The sequence below is a fragment of the Schistocerca americana genome, chromosome 1 (assembly GCF_021461395.2).
Source record: "Schistocerca americana isolate TAMUIC-IGC-003095 chromosome 1, iqSchAmer2.1, whole genome shotgun sequence".
NCBI classification, from domain to species: Eukaryota; Metazoa; Arthropoda; class Insecta; order Orthoptera; family Acrididae; genus Schistocerca; species Schistocerca americana.
The window spans coordinates 509,363,437-509,389,775 of NC_060119.1; the positions used below are offsets into that span (position 1 = coordinate 509,363,437).

The following is a 26,339-nucleotide window of genomic DNA, read 5'->3' on the forward strand; positions in this document are numbered from 1 at the left end:
TGTGTGTGTGTGTGTGTGTGTGTGTGTGTGTGTGTGTGTGTGTGTGTGTGTGTGTGTGTGTGTGTGTGTGTGTGTAAGTATAATCTAACTTCTGCACCATTTCAGTGCAGTAATGTGTTCATTGTAAATAAGTATTACAGTAGTTGTATTACATGTCTCTTATCTTATAAATAAATATAAAACTTTTTTATTTTAAATTCAGTGCAATAGTATTTGTAAAATGACTCTTAGTGTTCATTAAAAAATGACGATCATTCCACTTGGGACCTGTGGAATGGTACATTAGCTTATTTGTTTTAGTTTAAATATTTGTCATGTATTGTTGTTTTTCTGACATGTTCCACATCCTGGAGGACCTCCTCACTACGGATCAATTGGAATGAAAGTAAATCTAATCTAATCTAATCTAATCACAGAAAGGAAAGCACAATGTGTAAAACTGTAACTAGACGAGAGAAAAACTGTTTCTGGAGTTCTTATTCTCCCAGTTACAAATAATCTCACCCAGTATTAATTACGTTTTTTTAAGTGGGGGGGGGGGGGGGGGATAGGATGTCAGACTAGCCAACTGGGAGGGGCACCATAGAATACTTTAATTTCCACTGTTCTGAATATAGGTTTGACGGCATCCATTGCAAAATCCCAATTCCACGGAGCAAAATACAGCAATGTGTGCTAGAAGAATGCTGTGTGAAGAAGAGGTGTGGCACTGCACTACAGCACACTTAAGTTCAAGTAACATGTTGTAAATTTCCTCGAACATATATGTTTTACATAACAAACTCTTCAGAAAGACGAGTGATAAAAATGAACACATTTTTGGAAAATCAATTTTTTAAAAAAAATTATTGATGTCCTATCTTAAATGCTGGGGGGAGGCACTATATCACTATCAAGTTTTTGCCCCAGTTTGATATTGTAGATCTGGAGCTGAGCTTGACAAGTTCCACTTCACTGAAGGCTGTCCTTCATGATTGGATTCACAGAATACGAAGTGTGAATGAATGAATGAATGAATGCCGTTGCAATACATTTGCAGTTTGACATACTGTGAACATCATTTCCTTGTGTATATATTGTTGATTATACAGGGGTTGTCCAGAAAATAACAAATGTTTTGGCATAACTAAATAAAAATGAAAGACATCAACACAAACGTTTATTTACAAAGTTACAGTGCTTTACTTTATTTTTCAATGTAACCAGAAAAGCTGTCAAAGCATTTATTGTAATGTGGGTCCAAATTTCAATTCCTATGTTGTACTTCTTTACCGCCAAAGTTTTGAGCCAGGATGTCGCTGCTTGTCTGAGGTCTGTCCTCATCCAAAAATTCCTTTAGTTTCAGGAATAAGTGAAAATAACTTGGTGTCTAATCAAGACTGTAAGGAGGAGCTCCAAAAATCTCCCACTTAAGACAATGAAGTTCTTGCTGTGTTTGTGCTTATGCTTGAAGTTGCACGAAGTCATGAATCAAAAACACTTTTGCTGTCAACATTCCATACCTCTCATTCTGGATGACATGCTGAAGTCGTTGAAGAATTTCATAATAGGCCTCTGAATTGACTGTTTCTCCTCTTGGCATCAACTCTGTAAGGATCAAATAAATGGCACTACACACTTCACATTTGGCAGGATTTCCAGGTGTGACCACTTGGTAACCAAACTCGGCCCACACTGAGATGGGGGAAGGAATTAAGTGGCAGGCTTCCATTTGCTGTTGTGGGGTATCGGTACCAGGCATGGTGTGTAATCACTCTTTACTTTCTGGGTGACCCTCATGTAGCTGCATGTGAGAATAATTTCCAGGTTGTTGCTGGAAATATTTTATATTAGCATCCAGATAGTCCTTTTGATAATAGCCTCAGAATGTTGTTTGATTTCAGTTGCTATTGTCAACCAGCAATATCATGTTCAATGAGATACTGTCCAACTGCAGAAATTGATTTTCCCGATCTTATCCTGTTTCTTCACGGGATCAGTTTGTTATTCTGGATTTTGCAGTGTTAGTGGTAGAAGATGGCGGGATGCTCTTCCTGTTGTCATACCTTCCCCCTCACCCACACCCCCCATCTGGACAGAATTTATACACCCCATCTGTCCATGTCTAATGTTATCCATGAGAAAGTATGAGAGCATTTCGAAATGTTTCTGAATTTTGTAACTGAGGTGAGATGTGGGTACCTGCCTGGTATTCACGTACGTGGATAGTGGGATACTGCCGAAAAACTACATCCAGGCTGGCTAATGTAATATCACATTCTCTGTATTCATTTGGAGCTGTGTGGCGAGTGTAGAAACCAAAGGCATTTCTTAGTGACAGTGCTAAGAGAAAGAAACATGGATAAATTTTATCTTTGTGTTGCAGTGGAGGCAGAAGTTAGGGTGCGTTGAATAATTTTTCTGCTGTAATAGCTGTTTGGACACTAAAAATATTGTATAACACAGAGGAATAATGAAAGGTAGCTCACCAAAGGAGAATGTTAGGTGATATTCAATCTTGAACATTATTCTTGAAAGTTATTAATAATAGAACCAGTTTCACAATTTCTACATCAATACAGAGTAGGAGAGATGCTGAGGAGATTGATGACAAACGTGCATCTTCAAGATGATAGTTTACTTCAGATTAACAAAATTATTTTCAGCTCTCTACTAATGCACAAATGTGTGACACAATATCACAAAGACGAGTTCAGTTTGTTTGGATATGACATTATAATGCTTTGCATAACAGTCACAAACGAACAAATTCTTATTAAATTTTCAGTGAGTAACATTAATGAGAAACATTTCAATCTGGCTATCATGACAGGACCATAAATCTTGAGCCCAAACCTGAACATACAATACGACATGAAATTTTTTTGTTACACACGTTACAATATGTCATTAATCTTGTGTTTCTTTTACATGCACAATGAATGGACACAGAAATCTGATGTAATGGATATTAATGTGGATAATGGAGAATGGGAATTAAAACTGTTAAGAGATGAGCTGGGGACTACGTGGCTGCAAATAAGTAGGTGCATCTTACGTTCTACCTCTACTGACTCTTCTATGGCTGTAGGTGGAAATTGTTAGTAGTATACACTCACATTTTTTCGAAGGTTAATGTAGTTACTATTGTGTAAACTACATGTGCCACATTGTACATAGGGAATCATCGCTAGGAAGTTTTTCCTCATGTTCTGTTAAAAACCAAAAGCCAAGGCCCAAGGATATTAGTTAAAGAAATAGAAGATAATAGCTGATTTAATTATTTTCTAACTATTAACACAATATGTTAGTGAAATTAAACTGTTTTATAGTTAGAACAAGTAGCAACAGTTGCAACAAATTATTCAGCAGGCAGTCAGTACACAGGAAACTACTGATACGATTACATTAATATTAGAATGCATTGAATTTGCAATTTAGAAACAATGTACAGAGTAATCAGATAGCAGTTCAGAATAGCCAAGTGGCACTAAAAACTGAACTGCAACCTGAATTACAAATGAGCAAGAGTGAATTGCAAAATACCAAGACAACACTACAAAATAAAATGCTGGCATCACAAACAGTACTTAACAGTGCAATTCAGCAGATGTCTATGGCAAAACAAAGTGTAGCCGCAGCATTTTGTCAGTTATGAGATGAACATGAACATTTGCCTGAAACATTTACACTCCAAAAATGGAATTTAACAATGTTAAGCAAGGGCAGGAGGAACTAACTAACATCACTGCTGAGGTGCCAAAAACCATAAGAGCTATTTCACATGGACATTGACATAATTAACATGCAAATTACACAGCAGGTAGAACAGTTTACAGGGGTTTTTCGGCAGTGATTGAATAAAAAGGACAGCCCACTGAACCCTACTGTGGTACTGAAGGTTCAGTCTCTAGTAACCAAAGTGAGTTTAGGAAAACAAGCTGCCAACCAAGAATATACTAAAGATTTGGTAGAAATGTGTAAACAACTAGGCAATGAGTTTTCAAAGTGGTTGTTAATTTGTGAGATACTTTCCAAGATAATCACTTGCTCAGCGCTGATGGCAAATGTGAGAATTAATGATAACCCATATCCTGAACTACAATTTTTAAACCAGACGTGCATGTACAGTCAGGAGTATCACTACATTCCACAAGAATGCCTTATTCCATGAGTGATTATGCGGCATTATGTATGGAAGAAAAATTTATTTAATGCAGACGATTTTGAACATTTAATTCTGCAAAGAAGGTGGTACATCTGCATCTACATTGATACTCCGCAAGCCACCCAACGGTGTGTGGCGGAGGGCACTTCACGTGCCACTGTCATTACCTCCCTTTCCTGTTCCAGTCGCGTATGGTTCGCGGGAAGAACAACTGTCGGAAAGCCTCCGTGCGCGCTCTAATCTCTCTAATTTTACATTCGTGATCTCCTCGGGAGGTATAAGTAGGGGGAAGCGATATATTCGATACCTCATCCAGAAATGCACCCTCTCGAAACCTGGCGAGCAAGCTACACCGCGATGCAGAGCGCCTCTCTTGCAGTCTGCCACTTGAGTTTATTAAACATCTCCGTAACGCTATCACGGTTACCAAATAACCCTGTGACGAAACGCGCCGCTCTTCTTGGGATCTTCTCTATCTCCTCCGTCAGACCGACCTGGTACGGATCCCACACTGATAAGTAATACTCAAGTATAGGTCGAACGAGTGTTTTGTAAGCCACCTCCTTTGTTGATGGACTACATTTTCTAAGCACTCTCCCAATGAATCTCAACCTGGTACCCGCCTTACCAACAATTAATTTTATATGATCATTCCACTTCAAATCGTTCCACACGCATACTCCCAGATATTTTACAGAAGTAACTGCTACCAGTGTTTGTTCCGCTATCATATAATCATACAATAAAGGATCCTTCTTTCTATGTATTCGCAATACATTACATTTGTCTATGTTAAGGGTCAGTTGCCACTCCCTGCACCAAGTGCCTATCCGCTGCAGATCTTCCTGCATTTCGCTACAATTTTCTAATGCTGCAACTTCTCTGTATACTACAGCATCATCCGCGAAAAGCCGCATGGAACTTCCAACACTATCTACTAAGTCATTTATATATATTGTGAAAAGCAATGGTCCCATAACACTCCCCTGTGGCACGCCAGAGGTTACTTTAACGTCTGTAGACGTCTCTCCATTGATAACAACATGCTGTGTTCTGTTTGCTAAAAACTCTTCAATCCAGCCACACAGCTGGTCTGATATTCCGTAGGCTCTTACTTTGTTTATCAGGCGACAGTGCGGAACTGTATCGAACGCCTTCCGGAAGTCAAGAAAAATAGCATCTACCTGGGAGCCTGTATCTAATATTTTCTGGGTCTCATGAACAAATAAGGCGAGTTGGGTCTCACACGATCGCTGTTTCCGGAATCCATGTTGATTCCTACATAGTAGATTCTGGGTTTCCAGAAATGACATGATACGCGAGCAAAAAACATGTTCTAAAATTCTACAAGAGATCGACGTAAGAGATATAGGTCTATAGTTTTGCGCATCTGCTCGACGACCCTTCTTGAAGACTGGGACTATCTGTGCTCTTTTCCAATCATTTGGAACCCTCCGTTCCTCTAGAGACTTGCGGTACACGGCTGTTAGAAGGGGGGCAAGTTCTATCGCGTACTCTGTGTAGAATCGAATTGGTATCCCGTCAGGTCTAGTGGACTTTCCTCTATTGAGTGATTCCAGTTGCTTTTCTATTCCTTTTACACTTATTTCGATGTCAGCCATTTTTTCGTTTGTGCAAGGACTTAGAGAAGGAACTGCAGTGCTGTCTTCCTCTGTGAAACAGCTTTGGAAAAAGGTGTTTAGTATTTCAGCTTTACGCGTGTCATCCTCTGTTTCAATGCCATCATCATCCCGTAGTGTCTGGATATGCTGTTTCGAGCCACTTACTGATTTAACGTAAGACCAGAACTTCCTAGGATTTTCTGTCAAGTCGGTACATAGAATTTCACTTTCGAATTCAATGAACGCTTCACGCATAGCCCTCCGTACGCTAACTTTGACATCGTTTAGCTTCTGTTTGTCTGAGAGGTTTTGGCTGCGTTTAAACTTGTCTTACTGTTTTTATTGGATCCTTTAAAGGCGCATTGCCCACAATATGGACTGAAAGTCAGAAGATAGGATATGTCAGTGGATACACAATGGGTAATGGAGCTCTATGGGGAGTGGGCACCACAGAACCTTGTGATACATATGAACAACTGGAGAGCACTTTCATAGCAAAGTATTGGTCTGCTGTGGAGCAGGATAGACTCGATAATCAGGTATATAATCCAGAACCACATAATCCATGGTGAGATACACTCTGAAGGTGTTTCAAGAAGTACCATAGTAAAACAAAGTAATTATTGGAACCAATATCCGCAAAAGAGCGTATAAGGATATTAAAAACAAAGCTACCACTTGACTTTCAAGAGAAATTATTGCATATCAGTAACGCCAACTTTGATGAATTCCTATTTGCAGTGGATGCTATAGATATGTTAATAGAAGATGCTACAGCCAGAGGTAACAACATGAATACCAAAAACAGTTGCACCAGGCACAACTATGCAACTAAGGATGCATGTAACCATCTCCAGCAATCAAATAGCAGCACAAATCAACAACAAGGTTCTTCTAACAGTATGTTTAATAACGTGAATCGCCCATGAAATGACAACTGGAGTAAAAATACTAATAATTATAAAAACAAGAGAGGAGATAGACAATATAATCCACACTACCAGCAAAATTCTGTATATTCGCGCTGCCAAATAAATGAAAACCAACCGAGTCCAAATGGAACCTGTAATGACTGAAGGAATCCTTCTCCAATTACTACGGATGTTACAAGCAAACAACATACAAAACCCAACAAAAATAGGTAAACTGAATGTGACAAACTTTCGCCCCAAAAAGCTGGTCACAAGGAGTGAGTGGGTCCAAGACTATAAAATAAAGATGATATGTTTTAATGAAGGCACTGACATTAGGAATGAATTATTGCAAGGTGACCTTCCCATCTAATTTTAAACTATGTAGTGTACCACAGGCAGCTATCAGTGTCAACATTGCAGGATTCAATGCTTTGGCAGTTTTAGACACTGGAGCAACTGTCAATGCTACCTCAACAGCTATTTTAAAGAGATTACAGGAACAAATGAATCTGTCAACTTTACTTGTGACCAGCTGCAAAATACTAGCTGCTGTAGGAGGATGCTCTCATTATCTAAAACTACAAACAAGGATTAAAATGGGCCTTGGTCATGGAGCAATTGAATGCATATGCCTGATAATAGTAAACCTTGTTGTGCATTTGATTCTAGGGCATGAGCTGCTGAGACAGGTGAATGGAACAATAGATTTTACCTTTGGTAGACTTGTGTTAATGAAAGACGAAGGTCCTACAACAGTCAATTTAGTACATAAGCAAGACCTACATGGACACCGTTGCAAGTAACCAAAATCAAATAATTACTTGTAGTTCAAACAGGAGGAACAACTATCATCTTCCAGTATATCTAGTACAAGTATTTCTGAACAGATTAAACAAAAAGCAGAAGAAGCCACTGCTCTAATGTCACAACGGATTCAAGAATTACAGTAATTCCTTAAAGATTGTGCCAAGGTATTTGATGAGAAGCCAGATGTAACAAAGGGATATCTTTGTCACCTTAATATTACACCTCTATCCAAACGTTTTCGTGAAAGTAAGCCTTCAAAGCATTCAGTTTTCGCGAAAATCAAGCCTGGTGCAATGTTAAATGCAGTGGTGGAGGATATTACAACAGAAACAAGTCATTAGAACAAAGACGCTCACGTTGTGATTATTGGCGGCAGCAACGACGTATACAAAAACAAAACCAAGACAGCACCGCGATGCTTCCATAACATATTACCAAAACTATTTCAAACGAACATTGCCATCACAAACGAGCCAGTGGGACATGATTTACCACTGTGGTCGTGTGTAAACAAGGAGATTCGACACCACAATTCCGAGCTAAAGAAACTGTGTGATAAATTTAGCCATGTACATTTGATAGACTTAAGTAAGATGAGTCGTGATGAACATACAAAATACGGATTCCACTTAAATAGGAAAGGGAAGACCAAGCTAGTTTCTCATATAAGCAAATTGTGCGAGAAAGACAGTGTGGAGAAAGCTACAATTGCTCTGGGCTACAACCACGAGACTTTTTTAGAATAAAGGACCATAATAATAGTTTTCATGGATGTATTTCGGATATTACTGAGTCCCGTTCGCACAAAGAAAACCCAGGTTGTGAAATAAGTGATCAGTCATTGCAGGCCAGTTCTGAAGAACCAGTGTACGCAAAATGTTGTAAAAAGTATAACTCAAACACTTTTGATTCGTGCAAGATGGTAAATAAACAAGAAGGCATAATACCCTTACAGTTAATGCACTTAAATGTGCAATATCTCAGAAACTATATTCATAGAGGAACACTTGCCACATGTACTAGTAATAACGGAACATGGGCTAAAATGCAGTGAAATAATACATTAAGATTAGAAGGTTACATTCTAGCAAATAGTTATTGTAGGCAAAACCATAAAGATGGTTAATGTTAATAAGTATATAGAAGCTAAAAAAAATTCCTTTCTTGAACACTACACCAAAGAAGGATCAATTAAAATGACAGGTACATTGTGGCACCATTTTAGTGCTATGCTCTGGCTGGCTCGTGAGTGGGAGGTGTGTGTGTGTGGGACAAAGCACGACTGGTATAACTGAGCCGTCTTGCATTTTCGTTGGTTGTTTCATTTTATTACCAGAATGACAAATGCTCCTACAATAGTACAAATACGGCGAATATGTCCAGGGCAGAGTTTGGGATGTAAAATTAGTGCACTAGCTTTTCGAATTATCTGGAACCTGCAAAGACATTTAAATAAAAGCATCTTGATGTATTCGTGCTTTTCTACTTGTTAGTACCAGTACCCATGTCATATGAGTCATGATGTCACATCATAATTAAAGTTTGGGCTGCATGCATCCCCACTGTGGGATACTGCCTATTATAGATGAACCTTTACTCTTGGACACTTCCTATTGTAGATGCATCCCATTCCCTTAGTCCCATCACCATATATTTAACAGGTGATGGGTTTGGGGGAGAAATGGTCTCTTTGGGGAAAAAATCAATCCCTGACATAAAAATTTAAAAAAAGCTGTTTTAGCATTCCCCCAGGAACAAATTCACCCTCATACATTTTATCCCCCCCCCCCCCCCAAAAAACCTTTATCAGCTTTTAAATATTTTCTGTTCAGCCATATGACGTTAAATATTGTTTACAATGGCTGGCAAATCTTCTGGATTTTGGGCACAGAATCAAAGACTTTGGCCTATAAATCGCAACATGCAAGTGTGCCAACACCTTCCAGCTAAGAGAGCTCACTGCATTGGGGAAGTAGGGTTAACTCATAAAAAGCGAGAACAAGTTAAGATGTTTGGTTTAATTATCTTTTAAGTTGATAGATAAGTCGTAAAGCTAGTTCCTGTCTTTTACATCCCTAACTCTGTCCAAAACACATTCGTCTTTTTTGTGCTTTGTCATAGCATTTTTTATTGTGGTTCCCAATTTTTACTCTACTATAATTTTGACATTGACTGTAGATTGGCAAACAATGTAGATTTTAGTTGATAAATGATGTCTGATTAGTTAGAATTTTTTATTGTCTTTCGAACTGAGCTTGCAATTGTTAGTCTTTCTCCTCTACAGTTACCTGCCTGGTGTGGTTAAGCCTGTCCAGTAGAGGCTTCTGTGCCCTCAGAGGAGACAAGCCTCACTCCCTTGTCAAGCTGATATGCCCACAGAAGTTTTTATTTTATTTTTTATTATTTATATCTTTTATTATTTTTATTACTTTGCTATTTTGTTTTATATTCATAATTTTTCAATATTCTGTTTAGTTTCTTAATTGCCTGTTCATTTTTTCACTTGATATTACACACATTTTATTCATATATGCATGAACAGTATATGCAAACACACGAAAAATAGCTATAAATACCTAATACATTACACAATATAATGGTAAGCATAATACAATACTGAACTAAATAATGTATACTGTCCATGGTTTTTACAGTAGTATTTCTATGGTAGTATTGGTTTAATTTTCTTCATTGCCAAAGCTTCAAGTGCTCAATCGAACAGTCAACCATTTTGTACAAGACTTGCCATAATTCTGTTTTGGTACATGCATAGTTTTGCATTTCCAAAGATTTTTCGATGATTTTAAGCCAATGGTGAATAACATTTCTAACGTATAAAAACGAAACGATAATCAGCTTTAATAACCAGTTTTCTCAATTACATCCTAATGCAGGACTTAAAATGCAGCACTTTTGTATGAAACACAGATTCATGCACAAATACCTGATTTTTCGCATATAAAACCCGAACAATGAAAGATTTTTGTAGACGCTTCCTACAATTACGATCAGAATATACTTTTACTGTCATCTGTTTAACTTTGAACATCTCAGCATATGCAACTCGTGTAAAATCGGATTTTACGTGCATTTTATGTGCAACTTGAGACTGCTATATTGTGACAATGAATAAAACTTTCGCAGAACAACAGGACGACCATTAATTAAATGTATTTGCCCATATTCTTACAAAATTTGAATCGATTCGCACAAGATTGAAACATTGGAGTGGTGAGCGTACAAAAAGCTCACAGATAACTTTTTTTTTCATGTGGGATCCGAGAGAAATTGGATTTCTGAATGCGAGTTTTCAGTTTTACTATAGTATGGATTGCATATCTATTTGATTTCCTTTAGATTGATTTTGGACATTCAATTCCTTTATAAACGAATTTTACCTGCAACATTTAGCTCGAGTTTAAACCAACATATCTTGACAATGGATAAAGATATGTGATTAAAAAATTTCGTTTTAACTTTATCACTTTATCTACCTTCGTGAAAAGTTTGAACCGATTTGTACAAGTTTAAAGTATACCAGAGGCACGATTCAGAAACCTCCCAGAAAAACTTGTTTTTGTGCATAAAATCCAAATGAAGCAAAATATTTTCAAATGGTTGCAGCTTATCTTAGATCAACATCCAATACACTGGTAGACCAAATTTGAACCATCAGTCTCGCTCCAGTCCAAAGTTATTTAAGGGGGACTCTTTTTCCTCTTAAAACCCGAGTGAGAGTGACTGTTTTTGCACATAAAATACGAAAAAGGCACTTACAAATGGTGTCATTAGTTCAGCATTAAATTCAGCACAGTTAAAATATTTTGCAAAAGAAATTAATCAATACACACAATGCACCTGGGCACAGGTCCACTGTTTGCCGCTATGGGGCCTTCATGTAAACCATATTTTGCTGCCCCCCTACAAATTTTTTTTCACACTCATATTACAGACTTGTCATCAGCCTTTTCGTGATATAAATTTCTTTAATAATAATTTTTACAAAAAGAAAATCTATTTACATACTAATTCACTAGCTATCACGTACAAATGAGAATCAGTGTTGGCAAATCTAAGACTACTTTTATTCTTGCTTGTTTGCTGACTTGTGAGTTTCTTCTACACTTACATATGCTCACACAAACTGAACTTTCCTTGCTTTCATAATTGCGAAATCTTCTATTATCTGTCTAGTACCTAACTGTCTAAGATCTCATGTTCTGTTGAAATAATAGCCAAATTTGTAAGTCTCTGTTTCTGAATTGTTGATCTCAGATAATTTTTTTATAATTTTTAATTTAGAAAATGGTTTTTCACCAGATGCAACTGTAACCGGCAGAGTAAGAAATATTCTTGGCACTATTGCTGTGTTGGGAAAAGTTGATATTACATTATTTTTGAAAAGATATTGAAGAATCGTATATGAATCACAATACTGATTTTCTAGGAAATGCAACCTTAAATCGTTAATTTCATTGTACAGATCTGTACCATCAATGATGGTTTCATTCCTTGAATGGTCTTTAACTTTCATATGCAAATCTTTATGATGTTTCATCAGTTCTTCTTTGGGGTAACTAAATAATGTATTAATGGAAAATAAAAAACGTAGTATAAACGTTTCAGATCTGTTTGTTAAGGAAATTAATATCTGATCTAGAATTTGGAAAAAAAACTGTACTTCGGAATTCACTTTGGGGTCTAACAAAACATCATCACGACATTCATACCGAAACTAAGTCTGTTTTCTTCTTGGGTGAAGTTTATTTACTGCTTCAGCATTTAGTTTGTTTGCTACATTGGAAGCTTCCTTTAAAACAATTTCAAAGTTTTCATCTGTGTGATATTGTGTGAATTTGTCAATCAAGATCTTTAACAAATTGACCCATATCTGAGTGTAATTGTTGGGTTTTGCGTCAGTGCACGTACAGAATTAATTTCGCTCAAAATATCATACCAGATTACAACAGAACAAATGAATTAATAATTTTTAATTTTTAAACCAAGTGAATTCGCTTTGAAAGTGGTGGTACAATCCCAAGTAGAACAAGTTTCTGATGTTTCCAACAGAGCATCAAATACGTTTTCTGTATAGAACTGGAAGCGCTTGAGTGCTTCAATTCTGCTAGATCATCTTGTAGCACTTAAAGCTTCTAGCTTAAGCTCTGGTAAATGTTTGCAAATGACTGACCACTTAATTGTTTATGATGAAAAGGTGTAAATTTCTTGAATTAAGTCAAAGAAATTGATGGCGCCATAAGAAATATCATCATTTACCACTAAGTTTAAGCTATGAGCTGAGCATGGCACATAAAATGCACGCTTGTTGATTTCCAAAAATATTTTCTGCGGTTCATTGTGTTTTCCATGCATGTTAGAGCCTTTATCATAACCTCATCCATGCAGATTTTGAATGTCCAGGTCCAATTCAGAACTAATTCAAAATGAAATTTAACAAACCCTCGCCAGTTAAATTGATAATTGGGCACAAACCATTGAAATGTTCACATATCTCTACTTTCTTGTCATATGATTTACATAAACATGCCTAAATATTAATTTTATTTGTTCTGTATGGCTTGCATCTGGTGGGCAGTCTAATATTATGGAAAAAAGTTTGGATTCTCCCACTTTCTTCAAAATATGTTATTTATCATTGTGCCTAGTTTGAATGTTAACTCCTAAATAGTAGGCCGTACCCATCTGACTTGAGTCAGATTTTGCTTCAGTTCTGTGAAAATTTTCCCTCATAACTGCCTTTAAAAATTTCCATTATCAAGTTCATATATATTTTTGGAAAAACCACAAAAAGCCAGATAGTGTCACGACAAAACTTAATAACAGCAATAATCCTTTATAGTGTATAACATCAGAGCTTTTTATCCTTCCTTATTAGTCTAAGCTGCATCTCATTCACAGTGTTCTTTGCCACATATTATTCGGCTGTACTAATGACTTCACATTTTCATTGTGGGACTCCACTTGCTTCATGTCTCTTCAGCATCAGTGATAAATGCTGCCAATCTGAAAATCCATTCAGGTCAGAGAAACTACTTTACTTTCCCCAAACGTTTTACAACAGAAACACTGCACTGAATCTTTAGATAAAGAGTAAAGAAGCCAATCGCTTTTAACTATTTCGCTGCTAGAAAGATCTCTGTAATAGTAAGTGTCAACAAACTTTCTTCCCTCGTCATTAATAGGATAAGTATGATTATGCACTTGAACAGGACCACATTTAGCTAAAATATTAACAAAATCACTATTAGTATTAAGAGGCCACAGCCCTGGGTCTTCACTGATTGTCAGACTCTCACAAAATGTCGCTGTACTCCTTGAAGATTCTTCAGCAGCAACATCACCTGTGTCACTGCTTTCGTTGAGACCACCAGAAGTAGTAGGAGAGCAACATGTCTTGTCTTCACTTGCTTCCATAGTTTCAGATCCAGATGTCGAGCACGTGGAAGAAGAAAGAGTTTCTTGACTGTCGTTTACAGATTTGGTCAAAAATTTCGTAATAGAACCTGCCAGCTTTTCTTTTTGCCTTTCCTTCTCTCGTTTCTGATAACGAAACAGCCCGAAAAGGTTTCTTTCTTTACTGTGGTTCCTAAAACACTTTTTGGGTGAAACTAATGAAATCGTTTGTTGGTACTTGGTTGAACAAATTTACAAATAAATGAAATGCTTACACTTTTGTTCTATAATACTTTATTTGTTGTTGCTATAGGCATTTTAGAGCATATATATATTTCCTTCCACTTCTGACAATCTCGTTGTTTCCCCAGCTTAGTCTCATTGTTTTCCCAGCTTAGTCTCATTGTTTTCCCACTTAGTCTCATTGTTTTCCCAGCTTATAAGTGACTGTTGAATTTAGAACCTGGTCGATAACATTACACAATGTCTCTACATTTTTACAGTGAGTTTATTAATTTAGGTGACAATTGGCAGCAGAGCCAGTAAGGCGGATGCGAATTAATCTATCTAAATACTAAACCAATTTTATTTTGTTCATGTAATATGGAATGTACTTATGTACTGTTTTAACATTAGTAAATAGTGTAGCCAATTTGTTGGAAAATGAGGATTTTAGGTTGACTTGCATCCATACATGGTTAGGTTTAACAATGAGAATGTCGGTGATGTACTGGAGATGACAAACAACCAGTATAAATGTGGCATAATGTTTCTCTGTTGTTAATCGTCTGTTACGGAAGTCACTTCTCCTTTGAATGCGCTGCTGCATCATGATGTTGTAGCCAGTGGCGGCTGGTGATCATGTGCTGCCATGCTACAGCACACTGTAAACATCTTACGAAAATTGTGCCATTTATCTTCGAATGCAAGGTATAAATAACAGTAAAATTTCTCCTCGATTTGAGCCAGAAATTGCACTAAAATTACGTTAATTCTATTCCAATGCGTGATGGTATGTAAATAAAATGGAGAAAAACTCGTTTTAGATATTAATTCTGATATTAGCGACTTAGACTAATGACATCAAAAACTCGTACGTTGGAAGATTACCCTCATCTATAGCATCTAGTAGTCAGGCCTACTAGATGAGTGGCCTGCCAAACAAGTGCTTTTATTGTTCATACATCAGAAAAATTTTCATGATTTATCATACCCACGGCAATTATGCATGAAATTAGAGCCATACTGCCTAACAGTTATGCTATAATTTATTCTTGTCTCTACTTCTTAACACAACAAGTAGTCATCTGACTAATAGCTTGTGTACATTTCTTATGGACCCACTCCACCCTGGCAAGACCACATTTCCTTTCTGTGACATATATTCTAATCAACGTTTGGGCATACTATCAAAAAATGGAGCTTATGGTATAGTGCCTCAACAAAATGTCTACCCACAACCCAATAATCAAGACCATCATTTGTTTCATATATCTCTTCTTTTATTATAATAAATTCTTTCACACGAATGTTGCATAATTTCTTGCATTACACTTAAACACAATAGTTAAACAAGGGATTCTCCATCCAATGGGCATGACATTACATAAGCATTTTACGGTTCTATGGTCTCGTAATATTTCTGTTTATCGCTACTGTGCACTTTCTGGATTGGTAAGGAATCTTTCGCTACTTCATCCTCTCTCGTAGTCTCATAAGCTCATTCATTAGCAACATAACGGATTTACTGACTATTGGGCTGAAGTAAGGAAAATCAGCTTGACCCACCATATTTGAAACTAATTCGCTACTGTCTCATGCAAATCACACAGCTTAAATATACAAAATAAATCAAATTGGCAGTATAAAACACATCTCAGAAACAAAATGTTTGGTTATCTACTTGTTCTGCTTTCTCACATCAATCAATAGTCATCCCAGATTCACAAGTCACTGACCCACGTTATAAATTTCCCTACGACAAACTCTGGAGGATTTATGCACATCTCCCTGTGCAATTCAACCCACATAGTGTTGCCGGGTAGATGGCTGACTCATCTTAATTCTCTCTCAGAGTATCAGAATATCAAGCTAGCGTCACATGAATGAATCTCATAATGGAAATTTTTGGATGTTAATTATCTCACACTCGGATCCTCAGCTGAAAGCTTGGACAAGCACTTTTAGTTTTTTATTGTCTCATAGTCAGGTTGAGACGCACAATGTACTCACCATGTGGTAGTGCTTGTCTCTAATTCAAGTTCTGCACACACAGTTCTTAAATATTTTCAACTTAGATTTACACACGCAAGTATTTCATCTTAATATTACCATACACAAGTATTTCATCTTATTATTACAACACGTGGTTTCATTGTGACCATTGGTCACTTCCGTAGGATCGTGTGTTCCCCATGAATTTTACCGGCCTATTTTTTTTCCGAACAATTCACATGATCCTCCCACCAAAAGTTTCTGTAAAGAGAAATTGCTATTTTTATCTATTCTTAAGTATTCCACATGCATACCATTTTCATATCAATTTGTTTTTATGGAGCACACATAATATACGTCTTCACACCTCAGGAACCAACGACACAGTGCTGAAACATGGCCATTCATCATGTCACCCCACGCTTCCGCAGTAGTGGGGGAGGACCTTGCCACTTTATTGGTCAGCCACATTCTCCAGGCCCCTCTAGTGCTCTGTTATACTTCCTCTCAGTGGTCTGGCCAAAGGTGACCAGATAACTGTCTCAAACATGATTATAGAATCTACCTTCACTATCTGTGGTCAGCAGATGACCAGCCATTCATCCAATTCACAAACATCACCAATCTGGATATAGGGATCTATTTTAAGAAAGTGCACATCTGAATAATTAAATATATAAATTGTCCTTCTTTCCTACATTGGTAACTGGCTTCAGTGTATTAAATAAAATGGTGGCATTATATTAAAAAATGCTGTTCTGACAGCAACAACAGAGAATGTTGTACATATTTTCTATTGGGCAATACTGTACCCTTTCAATGTGTCAGACAGTGTAATATGTGAAAGTAGCAACTTATGTATCAGTGACACAACAAATGAAATTTACATAGTTTATGTAGGTGTACAGGGTGGGGGCATTGAATTTATCCTACAGGCCGTCAAAATTCGTCAAGACAACTGAGCTTATATAAGAACCTATTTAAGGTAGATCAGAAATCAGAAAGCTAGAAATCATAATTATATTACTGACAAAATGTCCTAATTTCAGTTTACCACAAGAATCAAATGCAAATTCTCACAAAATTACGTCCTCGTTCCTTAAAAAGAGGTAAAAATTCCAACATTGTTTTGAGAATTAACTGTGCTATTTTTTTATATATATTTTAAAAGTCCTTTGTTCATGTAGTTACCTATGGGTCTAAATGACGTTTTCCAAGTGGCGTTACTAATAAAGGCAATAGGAAAGGAAATTAGAGTAACATTAGCCCAAAGATTATAAACGTCAGCGAATATTTAATTTCTAATGTCAAAGGTGAATTGCGGTCACTTTGGGAGAACGTTACTTTCGACCACCGGTTTAAAGTTCTGTATAGACACTGCTGTCAGCAATTAACGTGTTAAAACAGGGACTATAAAACTGGGAATAGTTAGTATTAGAAACTGGTACAATAAAAATAGAAAACCATATTCGTCATAGGGATGCTTCTTTCTACGCATATATTTTGTAAAACTAGAAGTAATATGCACTGATAGCGCTCTTTAAGTTGCAGCAAACAATCAACAGACAATTTGCAGCTTTGGGTATCGTGCTAATGGCTGGGAAGAAGTGAATGGAGAGCGGAGTTTAGTTAGTCAAATTCTCCCTCCGAGAAGTGACGAGGATTCCCTGTACGGGAACCAGCATCTGGAGGCCGACTCTGCCGGGTTCTACTTAATAATATCTGCATTGGGGATGTTCCTTTGCAAGTAGGAATACCTGCCGTTGTTACTGTGGTTCCAACATACAGACGTTTGGTATTTTAATTCGAACAGTCAGATATACATTTCATTCTTAGGAGAGGATTAATAATTGTGTCATGCAGATATGGAGGCATTGAACGAATCTGATCCAAGCGATCTGGCTCAATTTGCTGCCCCTAGGCGTGTCACCCGCATCCACTGCACGTTCTGCATGCCCGCTCCCAGCGGCCCTGCCTCGGAGCCAGCTCCGGGTTGTTGTGAAAATTTTGCTTAATATACTGCAATATAGCTACAGTAAAACTCAAGTTCGAATGGTTATACAAATGGGCGCTGTTCTGATCTAAATCAATAAACTTTTTACCCCATGGCCCTAGCTCGAATAGGAGTTGAGCACCAAGCCGCCCCACCCCCTGCCTCCCCCCTAATTGCTATGATCTTGCATGTGGCCTTTTTATACATATTTGTTACAGCACTTTGACGCTGTAGCTACTGGACTGCGATTGGCTGGATACAGTGTGAGGAGGGGGGACATGACTATGTAGTGCCTTCAGGAGCAAAAGTCGATGGTCATTGCTGTACTTTTGGAAATTGAAAGCTCATTTTTCTGTCCAGAGTCCACATTGTCTTCTCATTACTCTTTACTATAATTGTACTACACTGTCCAGTCACATTAATATATGATCACCTGTCAAAATCCTTAATAGCTACCTTTTTTAGCAAAGACCACTGCAAGATTTGCAGGAAGAGAGTTAATAATATTCTGGAAGGTACCGACAGGTGCATGGAGACATGCTGACTCCAGTGCCATGCCCAACTGCGCTAGGTTTCTTTGTTGAGGATCCATGGCATGTAAGTCCAGTAAAGGTTGTCCTACAGATACTCGATTGGGATTAAATCTGGGGTGTTTGGTGGTCAGGGAAACATGGTTAACTCATCCTGGTGCTCTTCGAAACATCCATGTACAATGTGAGTTGTGTGACATGCTGCATTGTCCTGCAAGTAGATGCCATGGTGATGAGGAGGAAAGCTGCATGTAGGGATAAACATGGCCCCAAGAATACATGCATACATTTGTTGATCCATTGTGCCTTCCAGAATGACGAGATCACCCAGGGCATGCCACAAAAACATTCCCCAGACAAGAACACTTTCTTCTCTGGCCTAGACCCTTCCAATGATTGTTGCAATGTTTACTATCAGACGTTTCATGCCACACACGCCAATGGCTATCTGTCTGAAGAAGTGTAAGATGTGAGTCATCTGAAAAGGCAACATGTCGCCACTCAGTGGATGTCCAGTTGTGATTTTGGTGTGCAGATTCCAGCCTTCGTCACCAATGAAGCTTCCAGGCGCTTGCTGTGGAGACCAATACACAGCAACATTTGCTGAACGGTTGTTGAGTAGACACTGTTGGTAGCCCCTTGGTTCATACAGTTGTTAGTTGCTCAACAGTTTCACATCTATTCATTCATGCACATCTCGCAGCCATCATTCACCCCTGTAATCTATGATCCATGGTGCACCACAGTTGTCTCTGCACTAGTTTTTGATAGCACCATGTTGCCATACAGGGTGTACCTTAACAAGGCGGCATGCGAACACCAAAATTCTTCCACCCTTGGCCCAAAAGCCAATCATCATGCCCATTTGGACTGCAGATAAATCGATCCATATCTGCATTAAGGGATCAATGACACTATTTCTGCTTCAACTCAAATCACTTTCCATAAACTCTAATACAAATATCGTCACATGCTGTCTGTGAGTGGTTCTTGCACATCGATGACGAAAATATGTGGAGGTCGGATTCATGTGGCTGAACCATGTGTATTGAAGGGCGAATCACACCAGATGAAACTGAATGAGAGTAAGAGAAAAGTCAAAACGTTCCACAATACATTTCAAATGGCAGCATTCACGAAGGCTGTCAGCAGAACAGAATGCGACAGGACTAAATGGGATTTCATAGTGAAGGTATCTTGGTAAGAAAGTTTTGATGTTTTAGGTTTTTGGGAGCACGATGTTGTCGTCAGCTGACATGAAAAATTAATCTGTTTCCACCACATTCACTTATGATATATTATGTGGATTTTGTGCTTTGCAATCTTATTTGCGTTTATTTTCCTGTAGCCTTGCACACATATGTGCTAGACAATATGTCGAACACACCTCTTCCTCGCCTTCTCTGCGTCCATCTCTTTCTGCCTCCCTGTTCACCTTATCCTCCCACCCCTATCGTCTATCTTCACCTCCCCACTCTCACTGTCTCTTGATTTCCTTCTCCCTCATTCCTTTCATTGTCCAGTTCCTTCAGCACCTCTCTCTAACCATATCTCCCCCCTTCCTCTGACCATATTCTCCTCCCCCTCTATACCTGCCTCCCCCTCTTCCTTCTCCACCTGCCCACACCCCTTTACACCTTCAACCTGCCTCAGGCACATCACACTCCTTCCCTCTATCCGGCATTTCCCCCTACACCTCGGTCTGTCAGTTCCCTCCTCTATCCATCTCAACCTGTCTCTGATCATTCTCACTGGCGCGTGTAAAACCCTGCAATACAAGCCAGCTGATGTTACTCACATATCTGTTATACAGGACAGGCAACACGTCAGTGGCTTGAAAATCGTTTATTTGCCCCTGACATATAGATTGTCATGAAAAGAAGGGCGATAAAGCAGGCCAATACTACTCCAAGGCAACACACCTGTCATGCAAGGCAGTGAACATGTTAGAGCCTGGAAAACTGTTTCTTACCCCTGACATGTGGGCTGCCCTGCAAAGCAAGTTGATTTGGCAGACCAATACTGCTCCCATATATCATGCCTCTTGTGTATGTCAGCCTATATGCCAGGGCTGGGGAAAACACGCTTTTGCCCATAACTCCACTCCTACTGGAGCTAGGAGGTTATAAACCACACAATGCTGATATATCATATACAGCTGTTTTACACCCACCCACCCACTCACACACATCCACACCCACATGTGCGTGTGTGTGTGTGTGTGTGTGTGTGTGTGTGTGTGTGTGTGTGTGTGTGTGTGTGTGTGTGTAAAACAGACGGTAGGTTGCTCTTGTGACATAAGGAAAAGTGTTTCGTGATGACTTGGATAATTTCCCAATCAATGTTTTTCTACTATAGATAGCAGGTAAATGAAAGTGAAGAGTGATTAGGTCATACAATACCTGCAGACGTAAATGCCCTCCTCTTTGCATGAATAATATAATAAATTGATAAAGCAATTTTCGTTGAATACTCTACCTTTAAAAGAGAAAAATTCGTTTCCGTTGAAGAAGAAAAGTGCAGTTGTTTTGGTGTCTCTTGGTACTTTGAAAGAAATAACACAATGAGTAAAGTAAACAGGCTCTGTGTATTGCCTTAAAAATATTGTGTGAAATGTATATATATATATATATATATATATATATATATATATAACTGCAAATAAATATCGATATTTATAAAAGTTTGGACTAATCTTTTTCTGTTGTTCCACTTCTCAACAGTTTGCTTTGACCATTAATGAACTTTGTCATTGCTACTTCCTTCATTCTGATACTGTGAGGTTCATTCAAATGAAACCTGGTCAGTGTGTCTACTTTTGCCTCACACGTAAGGTGGCGACACGTCACTGCGGATATGATGGCGCCTTCTATTGGTAGAGAGACTGACGCCTGTGGACCATTTGATGTTGCATAGCGCCATTGTGGTTTTACTCCGAAGAGAAGGTGGTCACACAAATTATCGCCCACTACCGAACATGCAGGCGAGTAAGCAGGAACAATGAGGAGTGATTCGATTTTTGGCGGCGGAGGGATTTGGAGGCCATGAAATGTATCGAAGGATGACAGTTGTTTACAATGAGTACAGTCTGAGTCGTTCAAATGTTGAGGATTGGCACAATCGATTCTTGAGGGGTGCGAGTCACTGGAAGACGATGCTCGTCCTGGACGGGCTCATTGTGTCATCACACAGGAAATGGTTGCAGAAGTGAATGCCTTAGTATTGGACAAGCTCAGAATCACCGTGGATGAAAGCTATCAGTTACTGGGTATTAGCGTAGGCACTGCCTACACCATAATGCATCAACACTTGATCTCTGGAAAAATCTGTGCACAGTGGGTTCCCCACCAACTGAACGCCGAATACTCGAATGGCGCTGTCTTTGAGTCATCTGCAACTTTATCATGAGGAGGAATATGGCTTTCTGTCGTGTACTGTCACAGGTGACGAAACATGGAGTCACCATTTTGAACCGGAAAGCAAGCGTCAGGGCAAGCAGTGGAAACGTGCGACATCACCACCTCCAAAGTAATCAAAGGCCGTGCACACTAGTTCTGGTAAGGTCGTGATGTCTTTCTTTTTGACCACAAGAGCCCACTGCTTGTCGAGTTCCTGGAATGGCGAACCACCATCAATGCCCAATGTTATCAAGCCACTTGACAGGCCTTCAGCATTTGTGTATTCCGAAATTGCTGCTGGCCTTCAGCCATTAATTGTTTGTAACATTGCTTGTGGCTTTCAGCCGACAAATAGTTTCAGTTCTGTCTTCAGCTACACTAAAACTTGTTACAGTAATTAAAATCGTTAAAAGATTTTTGGTATTTTAACATTTAAATGTCCACCTCACTGGTAATTCAGGCCTTCAGCCATTGTGGATTTTTGAAATTTCCTCTGGTCTTCAGCCGACGAATAATTTTGAACCTTCTTAATCACGCCTTCAGCCATTGATTGTGGGTAATATTGCTAGTGGCCTTCAGCTGACATTAACTTGCAATTCTTCTAATAAGGCCTTCAGCCATCAGTGTAGTAAAATTTAAAAAAAAATGATTGTTGATAGTTTTTTTAATAAAGAGTATGTGTTTTCTGTGCAACCAACGGTAACTCACTAGCCCCCGTCCACACCTTTCCTGCTTTCCCTAAGTCCCACGTTTCAGTTAGATGATACAATATTATATTTAACAAACTTGTCAAGACAGGAAAGTAAATGACAAATAATACATTATTTTTAAGACATGAGAATAAATCAAAGGTACTGTGATCAGCAGTGAAATCTGAATTATGTATGAAACCCTCTACTCATGAAATTTTTAAAATTAAGTTTGAAAATGAGATCATTGTAAATCCAGTTTGAATTTTAGAATACTTCAATGAGTCTTCATTAATGTGGTGAAATTAGATGTCATTCATACAGACTATGGGCACAAAATGTTTCCCTGTAGGTTAGGTCAACAGTCTAAATGTCTCACAAAATTTCAAGCAGTTTCAGCAACAGATGTAGAAAATAATTCATTGACTCTGAAGAAACAAAAAATTCTGCACGTTGGGATGGGATACTCACAAAACTCCTAAAATTTGTGTATAAAAATATAGGACATGCACTAGCTACAGTAATAAACCAATCTTTTGAACATGGGTGTTTTCCAGAGGTGCTAATATAGACAGAAGTAAAAGTATTGTTCGAACATGGGTCAAAAGAGGAGCTGGAAATTTTTTTCCCATCACTTTTCTTCCAGTCCTGTTGAAAGTATTTGAAAAGCAGCTGCAATTCGGATTTGAAATTTTATTGAAAAATATGATAATGTTTTGAGAAGCCAAATTAGCTTCCTGTGGGAAAAAGCGCTATAGGTGCAATTAACAAGTTCTTAGACAATAAGAATAAAGGTGCAGGAAGATTTGCGAGCTTACAGAAATTTTTGATTCAGTAAATGATGTCTGTCTATAAAATTGACATGTGTGTTCTTATGGAAACTCTGCAAAAACACTAAAAGCGTATTTCATCGTTGTCAGTATATATCATAGGAATGACCTTATGGAAAACTCATATGTGAGCGTGCAATACAGTACTTGAACAAAAATCTCGAAGCAACTTTTTTTATGCAGACAGTACTGTTAGAGTCAAGTACACAAGGAAGGGGTAAGAAGCTGTGGCAGCTGAAGTGCTAAGGTCATTGAAATAAAGTGACGTGGCAACTGAGGTCAGGTCACACCAGGATTGTGATATGTAAGAGAATTCTCGTACGCATACGAGAATTTCGTCATTTGTATGATGTACGACGCAAAAGTGAATATCGTACACGAACATGCGATAATTTTACCAAAAACTTTTTTTTTTTTAGCGTTTAATCCGATCGATAACTGGTGTCGTTACAGGCCACTTACTCTACCCTATCCCATCCTAACTTAGTCTATAGACATCACAGAAACATACATACCCACGTGGGAACTCAAACCTTAGTAGTTGCGGGCTCGTGGCTCGTGACACCACACCAAGTCGTGTGGCTATGGAGGCGGGTTCAAATTTTTTACCAAATATACATTATACACATTTGTTTGTAAAATAATCAATTCACCTGATATATTTTAAAAATGATTAGAAACTGTTAAGAATCAATGCAGTCTCTGTCAATCAACAAATTTCAGGCATGAGAGAGAGCGCCAAACTACCGACATGACAAAACGATTAAAGTCGAGAATGAGGCTTAGTTCAAAGCCTGGCCCTGGAAAATGAATTAAATAAGCTAACAATAACGAATCACTTTGCTTTGAATGACATATTTCACTCAGTTCGAATTGTTAAGTTTCAGAAATAGAGCAGCCAACGAATCTCAAAGCACTAAATGGAACTTTAATCGAATATTATTGGAAAGCAATTAACAGTAAACCTAATTACCCTACAGTACTGTGGAATTGTTAAGTACAAACTAAAGACATTTCATCAGACAGCGTTGTTTCGTCTTCAACAAACGATACTCTTAACAATGCGTATTTCGCGTATAGTCACTACGAGTACGTTTAGCTGAATTCATTTACTGTGTAGTTTCTTTTTGTAAGTGTTTCGGGTTACTGTGTGTTACTGTGAGTGGAGAAATGGGAAGTGACAGTGAATATGAAAACATAAGCACGAAACTTTCGTACACGCCGGAGAAAAACCGTCTAAAAAGAGGTGAAATCTCGAAGACAGAACGTCCTGTCCATCGGCAACAAAAATTTCGTGATGAGTGGCTACATATGCCAGGTTTACGTAATTGACTGCTGCGCGATAGTGATCCGCTCAGGGCGCGATGCAGATATTGCAATACCAGCATGGTTTCCGAAATCGAGAATATCAAAAACCATTCCAGAAGTAAGACGCACCTAAACATGGTGCAGTCTGCTACCGTGCGACAGCCTTCAGTTGCTCAATTTGTCACAAACGCACAACCAGTTAAGACGAAGGTTGCTAAAGCTGAAATCAAATTATTAGCATTCTTAGCGGAACATAATGGGGCATTTTTAACTGCTGACAATTTATCCAGTTTGTTAAAAGATATTTTTCCAGACTCGGATATTGCAAGGGCAATGACTCTTAAATGGCACAAAGCACGTGCCATTGTTTCTAATGTTATTGGGACGTCACACAAAGAAGTGTTGGCGAAAAAACTACAACATGCCAAATTTAGCATAATGACGGATGAGTCCACCGATATTGGAACTTTGAAAAATTCCTGCTTGGCGATCCGCTTTTATGACAAAGACTCAGGTGAGAAATAATAAGAGCTAGTTTTGAAATAATAACCAAATTAATTCTAAAATAAATTTTCCTGTTAAGTTACCACTTTGTATCACTTCTCCTTGTACAGGTTGTATTGAAAGTAAGTTTTGGGAGCTATATAAAATTTATGAAGATGGAGACTTAAATGTTGAGAAAGCTTCTACTGCAGAATATCTCTACAATGGTGTAGTAAAAACGTTTCAACAGCATAACATTCCATTTGCCAATATTATTAGCTTTGGAGCAGATGGTTGCAATACTATGATGGGAGTTCGTTATTCTGTAGCAAGCAGATTCCGAGATAGCTGCCCGGGAATGTTTGTAATGAAGTGTGTTTGTCATTCGGTGCATATATGCGCAAGCGAGGCGTGCAAGAAACCTCCAAGAGATTGTGAGGACCTCGCAAGGAATATTTATGGTTTTTTCAAACTCAGTGCGAAGAGGCAGACAGAGTTAAAGGAATTTCAGGTATTGTAGCATTTTATATCTCATAGACTTTATTTTACATCCGATCGTGTGGAAATAGGCTAAACATTATGTTTTACTCCAGGTATTTTTAAACTTGGAACCACACAAATTACTACATCCTTCACAGACACGTTGGCTGTCAATGATCGCGGTTGTTCGGACAGTGCTGGAAAACTGGGATGCTCTAATGCTGGTTTTTTAACCAAAAATGGCTTTCTGAGCGAGTTCTAAGTGCTGAACAAGTTTTTAACTGTTTACATGACTCCTTTGCAAAAATGTATTATATGTTCTTAGAGTGGATTCTGCCAAACTTTACTACTTTCAACGAGTATTTCCAGTGTAGAGCAGTAGTAATTGTTGACCTTCATGACAAGATTAGAGCTCTCTATACAGAAATTCTTCTGTATTTCATGAAATGCACTTATGTCATGGTAAAAAATATCAGTGATGTTGACCCAAAAAATGCAGTTCATCATCTG

The 26,339-nt window shown here is 38.2% G+C and overlaps 1 protein-coding gene across 1 annotated transcript in view; it reads left to right on the forward strand.

The window, feature by feature from the left end:
- Positions 1–26,339, forward strand: part of LOC124568789 — a 124,340-nt gene that overhangs the window by 52,320 nt on the left and 45,681 nt on the right. Inside the window, exons 5-6 of the mRNA XM_047131057.1 lie at positions 25,157–25,380; positions 25,481–25,860. Of these exons, the coding sequence (XP_046987013.1) occupies positions 25,157–25,380; positions 25,481–25,860 (604 nt within the window). The remainder of the gene's footprint in view (positions 1–25,156; positions 25,381–25,480; positions 25,861–26,339) is intronic.